General features: G+C 68.5%; 1 protein-coding gene across 1 annotated transcript; it reads right to left on the minus strand.

Moving 5' to 3' along the window:
* Window positions 1-3,557: 3,557 nt before the first annotated feature.
* Window positions 3,558-8,529, minus strand: KPTN (kaptin, actin binding protein). Its single transcript, XM_072848793.1, has 11 exons — window positions 8,207-8,529; window positions 7,485-7,567; window positions 7,326-7,410; window positions 6,609-6,663; window positions 6,440-6,515; window positions 4,991-5,255; window positions 4,582-4,680; window positions 4,357-4,426; window positions 4,148-4,283; window positions 3,839-4,012; window positions 3,558-3,765 (listed from the first exon to the last, which is right to left on the minus strand). The coding sequence occupies exons 1-11, from the start codon at window positions 8,415-8,417 to the stop codon at window positions 3,673-3,675; spliced, it is 1,347 nt and encodes a 448-aa protein (XP_072704894.1). The 5' UTR covers window positions 8,418-8,529; the 3' UTR covers window positions 3,558-3,672.
* Window positions 8,530-8,671: the final 142 nt, after the last annotated feature.

The following is an 8,671-nucleotide window of genomic DNA, read 5'->3' on the forward strand; positions in this document are numbered from 1 at the left end:
GCCCATCGGCGTCGCCAGCTCTGCCGGGGCCGGATCCAGCCCCGAGTGGGGCAGAGCACGAGGCTGCACCAAAGCCCCCGACTCCGGATCCGGAGCCGCTCAGTGGGGCAGCGGGGAGCGATGCCACCCCCAAACCCGCGCCCTCCCAGGGCAGGGGAGCCGGCGTCTCCCTTCCCGACACAAATGCCGCTGTAATTAATTTAATAGCCTCATTACCAGCGTCTGGGTGAAACATCAATTAAACTGTCCGGGAGGTTTATTCCGTGGGCAAAACGACAACGCGGCTCTCGGAGCGTTTCCCACCGTCTGGAGCGACGGGATCCGGGCGGATGAGAAAGATCCCGGCGAGGGCTTTGTGCCGCGGGGTCACCGGGACCCGGTTGGGGTCTGTCCCCCGTCCCCATCCCCATCCCCTGCGCTCCCACTCGCCGTTCCCAAGGGATTTGCACCCGGAATGAGCCCTCCTCCAGCACCCCGAGCACCCCTCGTCTCATGGGGCGACCCCTCCATCCCCAGCCTGCGCCCGTTCCCCTCCCGGCAAAGCCTTTGCCGGCAACGGGCCGGCGGCGCGGGTTGGCTTTGGGTTTCAAAAGGTGCTTTTGGGAGGACGACGGCAAACTTCTCGAGTGTTTACAGCCCCCGCCGCCGAGCCCCCGCGGCCGTGGCACCAACCCCCAGATGCCGCGAGGGCCGGAGGCCAAAAAGCCGGGAATTAAAACAGGATCCGGGGTGGAAAAATCCCTGCCCGGAATCGGGGAGACGCTCTGTGGTCAGCGGAGAGGGGATGCGAAGATGAAGGGTGTCGAGGAAGAGGAGGATGAAGAGCAAAAGGGGGGAGAAGAGCGACGGAAGGCGGCCGCTTTTGGACGAGCATCCTTACGGGGATCCCCCCCCCGTCCCCCCCGTCCCCGGGGATCTCCCCGGTTGGGACGAAGCCGCCGATTTCTTCCCTTCCAGAATAATCCAAGCGCATCCCCCCGAAGGGGACCCCCCTTTTCCGGCAGGACCCCAATTCCCAGGAAAAAAAACCGGGAAAAGGGATGAGCGAGAAGCCGCTCGCATCCACCTGGGTGGAAAAATGGGGATTTTTCCGCCCCCCGCGCTCCCGCCCGAGCCCCCGGCCCCGGCAAGCGGGGCCGGGGGCTCAGCGGGAGCGTGAGGGGATGCATCCGTATCCCACCCGGCTTTTCCCAACGCATCCCATCTCCCATTTTTTTCGGCTTTAATCATCCGCTCAACCATCATCAGGATTGGGGAGGGAAGGGGGGGAGGGAAAATAAAAAAAAATTAAAAAAAAACAGCCTTTACGATACGGTAAATCCTTTTCCGAGTCGGATTCTCCCCCGGATAAATCGACCGCGGGGAGCGGAGGCGGGTGATGGAACCGGTGGTCCCAAAAGGGGGAGATTTGGGGGGTTTGGGGGGATTTGGGCGAGATTTGGGAGCCCCCCCCCCCAAAAAAAAAAAATCCCACCTGTTTCTACGGCGGAGAACTCGGCGGGTTGATTTTAATGATTTTAGCCGGGATTAGGGAATATGAAGCGAGCCCCCCCCCTCCATCTCCGCGGCCCCCCCCCCGTGCGCTCCCACCATTACGGCCACCAAACCTTTCATTTTCCCCCAAAAATGGTGGTGAATTATTTAGAGGGGGTCCCCGAGCTCCGGTGGTTCGCGCGGGGCGGGGGTCGTGGAGGGGAGGATGAGCCTCGAAGGGGGAGGACCCCGGGCAGGGCAAGTTGGGGTGGGGGGATCCCCGCTGGCGGGGGTGCGGTTGGGGGCGTCGTCCCCCCTCTCCGTGGGGTGGGCGGAATCCTCAGGTGGAGGGGATGAAGGGGGGCCGGGGTAAGAGGGGTGTGGGGGTGAAGGGGGGACCCCGGGGTAAGGGGGTGTGGGGGTGAAGGGGGGACCCCAGCTCCTACCTGGGCTGCGGCTCCGCTCCGTGCCCCCCGGAGCCGCCGCCAGCTCCGCTCCGCCGCCGCCGCGAGTTACTTCTCCATGGCGATGCCGGGCGGGGGCGGCGGGGCCGGGGGGCGGAGGCGGAGCGCGGGGAGGGGGGAGAGCCCGGCCCCGTTACCGCCCGCCCCTCCCCGCCCCACCGGGACCCCACACACACACCGGGGCTTGGGCGGGGAGGGCACGGGGGCGCCGGTGCCGGGCGGCAGCGTCCCGGGGTGCGGGGAGAGGGACCCCGGGAGCCCCGAGCCCCCGGGGATGCCCGAGACCCCCCGGGACCCCCGACACTTCCGACCCCTCCCCGGCACTCCTGACCCCCTCCCGGGACCCTCGGTACTCCCCACGGGACCCTCGGGACCTCCTCCGGGGCCGCCGAGCCCCCGGAACCCCTCCGGACACCCCAGGGACCCCCGGCACCCCCGACCGCCTCCCCGACACCCCTGACCCCCCCCGGGCCCCTCGGTCCCCCCGGGCCCCTCGGTGCCTCCTCCGGGGCCTCCGAGCCCCCGACGGAACCCCCCAGACCCCAAGGGACCCCCCGGGACCCCGACGCCCTCCCGGGCACCCCGACCCCCGGCCCCCTCGGGGCCTCCTCCGGGGCCTCCGAGCCCCCCGGACCCCCGGGCCGCCGCCGCCGTTCAGCACCGGGGCGCGGACAGCTCCGCCGGCCGCTGGACAGCGCCGCGCCCGAAGGCCCGGGACCCCCGGACCCCCGGACCCCCGGGACCCCCCCGGGCCACCCCCGCCCCCCCAACCCCAGCCCTGCCTCAGTTTCCCCTTCCCAGCAGGGTTTGCACGTCGTTCCCTGCGGTGGTGAGACGGCCCCGAGGAGCTGGGGGGGCCCCCAGGGGTCCCCCGGTCACCCGCCCCCCTTGGGGGGGGCCCCCCCGGTCTCAGATACCCATGGGGGGGGTCCCCAAGGAGCTGGGGGGGTCCCCCCGGTCACCCACACCCGTTAGGGGGGTCCCCCTGGTCTTAACACAACATTACGGGGGGTCCCCAAGGAGCTGGGGGTCCCCCAGTGATGCAAACCTATTGGGGGGGGGTCCCCCAAGGAGCAAGGGGGGGGCTCCACTGGCCACGCCCACCCAGGAAGCTGGGGATCCCCCTGGAGGGTCCCCAAGGAAGAGGGGGTCCCCAAAAAGGAGCCCACCCGAAGGAGCCTGGACCCCCGCCACCCACGGGGCTGGGGGCCCCCCCCTCCAGCCGCTGCCCCCGTCACCTCAGCCCCGGTTCTCCCCGCCCGGGGGGCTCTTCGGCAGCGCCGGCAGCCGGATCCCGGCCTCTCCGGCAGCGGCTCCGTGCCGGCACCTCCCCGGCTCTGGCACAATTAGCACAGGAACCAGATGCCGCCGCGCCGCAGCGAGGAGGGGAGGCACCCGGCACGGAGGCACCCGGCACGGAGGCACCCGGCACGCCGCCAGCCGCAGGTTGGGGGTCCCGGAGGCGCGTGAAGGGTCCGACCCCAAAAAACGGGGTGTCCGGCGGCGAGTCCGGGGTCTCCCTCCGCCATCCCCACCCCGTGGCCACGTCCTGTGCCCCCCGAGCCGGGGGAGCTTTCCCGGCCCTCGCCGGCGTTCACCGGAGAAGCCAGGGCTGGCGGCACGACGCCGGGCACGCGTTTATTGGTCGGGGTACACGCAAGCCGGCGGCGATCTTGCCACCGCCGAGGCCGGGGAACGCCGGCCGGCGTCTTCGGCGTCCTCCTCCGCGACCGGGTCACTCCTCCGCCACCGCCCCGCGCCGGGTTCCGCGCTCCGCTTCCCACCGGAGCCGCTCCAGGACGCGCCGGGCCGTCGGCTCCAGGCTGTGCTGCCGTGGGAAGATGTGGGGTGAAGACGTGGGGCGACCGGCCGCGGAAGCCCCGCCGTGGGGTGACGGTCACCTGCAGGACGTGGAGTCCCTTCAGACAGACGACGGCCAGCTCGCAGAGCCCGTCGGCGGTCAGATCGGCGTAGAGCATGGAGAGAAGCGGGCTGGGGAAGCGCCGCGTCCAGAGGAGCCGGAATTCACCGGGCGGATTCCCCGTAACGCCGGAATATTTGTAACAGAGCAGCTCCTGCGGCGGAGAGAAGGACGCGGGGAAGCCGGCAGAGCTACGCCGGCGTGGAGGGGGGTCGCACGGCCCGGCACGGCTCGGAGAGCCGTGCCGGGCCGTGCGACCCCCGCCCTGCCGGCAAATGACATCACCCACCTGCCCGTAGGTGCCGAGGAGGATCTCGCAAGCGCCGTCGAAGTCGATGTCGGTGACCAGCGCGCAGAGGACGCTGTCGTACTGGTCGCTGGCCGGTAAGATCAACTGGTCGCCCAATCCGTTGGTTAACACGTCCCTGGAGACGGCAAAGAACCGGGGCGGTGAAGAGGAGCGGGGCGAGGATCCCGTGCCGCAGCCCCAGCGCTCACCTGTACACCACGGAGAGCTCGATGGCGCTGGTGACGAGGACGCTGTAGCCCCGGGCGGCGACGGCGTCGCCTAGGAGGAGACGGTGGAAGGGACGGGCGTCACACCGCGACCCACCGGCTCCGAGCCGGGGAGAAAAACGGAGCTCCGGAGAGCCCGCGGTGCGGCGGCAGGCCGGGATCGGCGCCACGGTGCCGCGCGGGACCTGCCGTCCCCCGGCCCCTTACCGTCCTGGGCCGTGCCGGCTCCCGGCTCCGACGGCAGCGGGAACACCAGGACCTTGGAGACGGGACCGTCCTGCTGGATGCTCCAGCTCTGGAGCACCGCTGCGGCACAGAGCGGCTGCCACCGCGATCCGCCGGCCGGGCCGGGGCTCCCGGTGCCGCCGACACCATCCCGCGCTCTCCGCGAAGGATCCGGCATCGGATCCGGGAGCCGAAAACGGCGCGGAACGCGTTTTCCGCCGACGGCTCGCCCTCCCCCTCGAGCCCGTTAATCCGCCCGGCTGGCCGCGGGGCTAAGCGGATAAACCGCGCCGTAGCGGCCGATTTAACGGCGCCGGGATCGTCGATTCCGAGCGGGAAAGGTTCGGCGGGGGGGGACGGGACGGCGGCCGCGGCGGCAGCCGGTTCTCACCTCGGCTGGCCTGGTCCACCCGGGCCACGCGGACGTAGCCGCTCTGGCAACCGAAGGCGGTGATGCGCTGGCCGGAGCCGGGGACGTTGCGGACGTCGAGCCAGAGGACGCTGCGGGGGAGGGGGCGGGGGAGGTGAGCCCCGGCCGGGGGGGAGGGGCGGGGGAGGGGCGGGGTCGCGACCCCCTCGTACTTGCTGGGCAGCTCCTGGAGCTCGGGGAAGAGGTGCTGGACCGGCTGCTCCTCGAACTGGTGCGAGCCCTCGTTCTGCGGGAGAGCGGGCGGGAGGGGCGGGGGAGGGAAAAAGGGGAAAAGGCAGGGGGAAAAGTGAGGAAAATGGGGAAAAGGCAGGGGAAAAAGTGGGGAAAAAATGGGGAAAAGGCAGGGGGAAAAGTGGGGAAAATGGGGAAAAGGCAGGGGAAAAAGTGGGGAAAAAATGGGGAAAAGGCAGGGGGAAAAGTGGGGAAAATGGGGGAAAAGGCAGGGGGAAAAGTGGGGAAAAAATGGGGGAAAAGGCAGGGGAAAAGTGGGGGAAAAAGCAGGGAAAAAGTGGGGAAAATGGGGAAAAGGCAGGGGGAAAAGTGGGGAAAATGGGGAAAAAGCGGGGAAAAAAGTGGGGAGAGCAAGAAAAAAGTGGGGGGAACAGTGGGGAACAAAGTGGGAAAAAAGAAGGGAAAAAAGAAGGGAAAAGTGAGAAAAAAGTGGGAAAAGTGAGGAAAGGAGTGGGAAGAGCAGGGAAAAAGTGGGGAAAAGCAGGGAAAAAAGTGGGAAATGCAGGAAAGAAGTGGGAAAAAGCAGGAAAAAAGTGGGGAAAAAGCAGGGAAGAAGTGGGGAAAAGCAGGGAAGAAGTGGGAAAAAGCAGGAAAAAAGTGGGGAAAAGCAGGGAAGAAGTGGGAAAAGCAGGGAAAAAGAGGGAAATGCAGGGAAGAAGTGGGAAAAAGCAGGGAAGAAGTGGGAAAAAGCAGGAAAAAAGTGGGAAAAAGCAGGAAAAAAGTGGAAAAAGCAGCAAAGAAGTGGGGAAATGCAGGGAAGAAGTGGGGAAAAAGCAGGGAAGAAGTGGGGAAATGCAGGGAAGAAGTGGGAAAAAGCAGGAAAAAAGTGGGGAAATGCAGGGAAGAAGTGGGAAAAAGCAGGGAAGAAGTGGGAAAAAGCAGGAAAAAAGTGGGGAAAAACAGGGAAAAAGAGGGAAATGCAGAGAAGAAGTGGGAAAAAGCAAGGAAGAAGTGGGAAAAAGCAGGAAAAAAGTGGGAAAAAGCAGGAAAAAAGTGGGAAAAGCAGCAAAGAAGTGGGGAAATGCAGGGAAGAAGTGGGAAAAGGAGGAAAAGAAGTGGGAAAAGCGGGGAAAAAAGTGGGAAAAGCAGGGAAGAAGTGGGGAAAAGCAGGGAAGAAGGGGGGAAAGCAGGGAAAGCGGGGGGAAAGCAGGAAGAAGCGGGCGGCGGGGCTGCGCTCACCTCCTTGTAGAGGTGGACGGCGGGGTCGTTCCCGCTCAGCAGAAAGACGGTCTCGGGTTTGTCGCCGAGGCAGACCCTGCGAGGACGGGGCGCCGGGGGGTGACGGGGGCGCCGGGGGCGCCGGGGGTGACGGGGGCGCCGGGGGTGACGGGGGGCCGGGGGTACGCACTCGGCGTGGCAGAGCTGGAAGGGGGTGAACTGCAGCTCCAGGTTGAGGCAGCTCTCTGGGGGGGGAGAGGCCGCTCAGGGCGAGGGGCTGCGGCCCCCGGCCCCCGGCTGCGAGAGCCCCGGGCGTCCGCTGCGTCCTCCTGCGGACACGGACGGAGCCCAGGGGGGACAGACAGAGCATGGGGACACACGGGACGGAGCGCGGGGACAGACAGAGCCCAGGGGGACAGACAGAGCATGGGGACACACGGACAGAGCCCGGGGGACACACGGAGCCCGGGGGGACAGACAGAGCATGGGGACACACGGACAGAGCCTGGGAGGGACACACAGAGCCCGGGGGGACACACAGAGCATGGGGACACACGGATGGAGCCCAGGGGGACACACGGACGGAGCCCTGGGAGGGACACACGGAGCCTGGGGGGGGCAGACAGAGCATGGGGACACAGATGGAGCCCAGGGGGACAGACAGAGCCCACGGAGGGGACAGACAGAGCCTGGGTGGGGGGGCAGACATGGAGCCCAGGGGGACAGACAGAGCTGCGGGGGGACAGATGGAGCCTGGCAGGGGGACAGATAGAGCTGGGGGGGGACACATGGAGCCGGAGGGGACACATGGAACCGGGGGGGACACATGGAACTGACGGGGGACACACGGAGCCAGGGGGGACACACGGAGCCGGGGGGGACACACGGAGCCAGGGGGGACACTTACGGGCCACAGAGTCGAGGTCGTACTCGGAGCCGGGCTCGTAGTCGCAGTAGATGTTGAGGAAGGGGCTGGCTTTGTCCCCAGAGTCCTGGGGGGACAGAGGGGGTGGGAGCCCGCCCGGCCCCCGGGTCCCCCCGCGTGCCCCCAGCCCCCGGTCCCCACCTTGATGAAGGTGATGCCGACGACGAGGCCGCGCTGGGGGGGAGACTTGGGGAAGGAGTCGATGGAGACGATCTCGGCGTCCACTGCGGCGGGCGACCCTCAGAGGGGGCTCCGGCCCCCGCGAGCCCCGGGACCCCCAGGGACCCCCCCGGGACCCCCCCGGTCCCTGGGACCCCCGGCCCCTGGGACGCCCGGGGACCCCCTGGGACCCCCCAGCCCCTGAAACCCCACAGCCCCTGGGACCCCCAGAGCCCCCCGGCCCCTGGGACCCCCGGGACCCCCGGGACACCCCCAGCCCCTGGGACCCCGCAGGGGCCTGTCCCCCCAGCAGCCCCCAAGCCCCTGCCCTCTGACCCCTGACCCCCTGGGACCCCTGACCCCCAAAATGGGTAGACTGCCCCCCGTGTCCCTTCACCCGTGACCCTCAGCACCCCATCCCTGACCCCCTGTAACCCCTCCTCATGACCTATGACCCCCATAACCCCTCCCCATGACCCCATAACCCCTTGTAAACCCTCCCCCATGACCCCTGACCCCCACAACCCCTCCCCCATGACCCCATAACCCCTTGTAACCCCTCCCCAAGACCCCTGATTCCCCATAACCCCTCCCCCATGACCCATAACCCCTTGTAAACCCTCCCCCATGACCCCTGACCCCCATGACCCCTCCCCACGACCCCTGACCCCCGTAACCGCCCCCCGCGCCCCCGGAGCCCCGACCCGGGATGTAGGTGAACTGCAGCTCCCTGGCGACGGGCCGCAGCCGCTGCCGGAGGTCGTGGTACCGGAAGTAAATCACCTTCCCCTTCAGCGCGGCCGCCAGCAGCCCGCCGGGGCCCTCCCCGCCCGCCAGCGCCGCCAGCCCGTACACGTTGCTCTGCGAGGCCAGCCGGCTGAAGCTGTCCTCCACCAGCGGGCACCGACCCGCCATCGCGGCACCGGGCACCGGCTACCGGCACCGCCGCGGCCCGCCCCGCCGCTGCCCGGGGGCCTTCCGCGACCCGGCGCGCCGTGACGTCACCGCTGCGACGCCAGACGGCGCCGCCGCTACGCCCGCGGGGCGGGGCGTTTGCTGTGTGACTCCGCCCCCTGGGCGGGGGGTGTGCGCGGTGTTGCTCCGCCCCTCCCGGGGCGGGGCGGGCGCTGTAGCCCCACCCCCGAGGCGGGGCCTTAGCGAAGGGGCGG

Source organism: Ciconia boyciana, chromosome 33, assembly GCF_034638445.1.
Source record: "Ciconia boyciana chromosome 33, ASM3463844v1, whole genome shotgun sequence".
NCBI lineage: Eukaryota > Metazoa > Chordata > Aves > Ciconiiformes > Ciconiidae > Ciconia > Ciconia boyciana.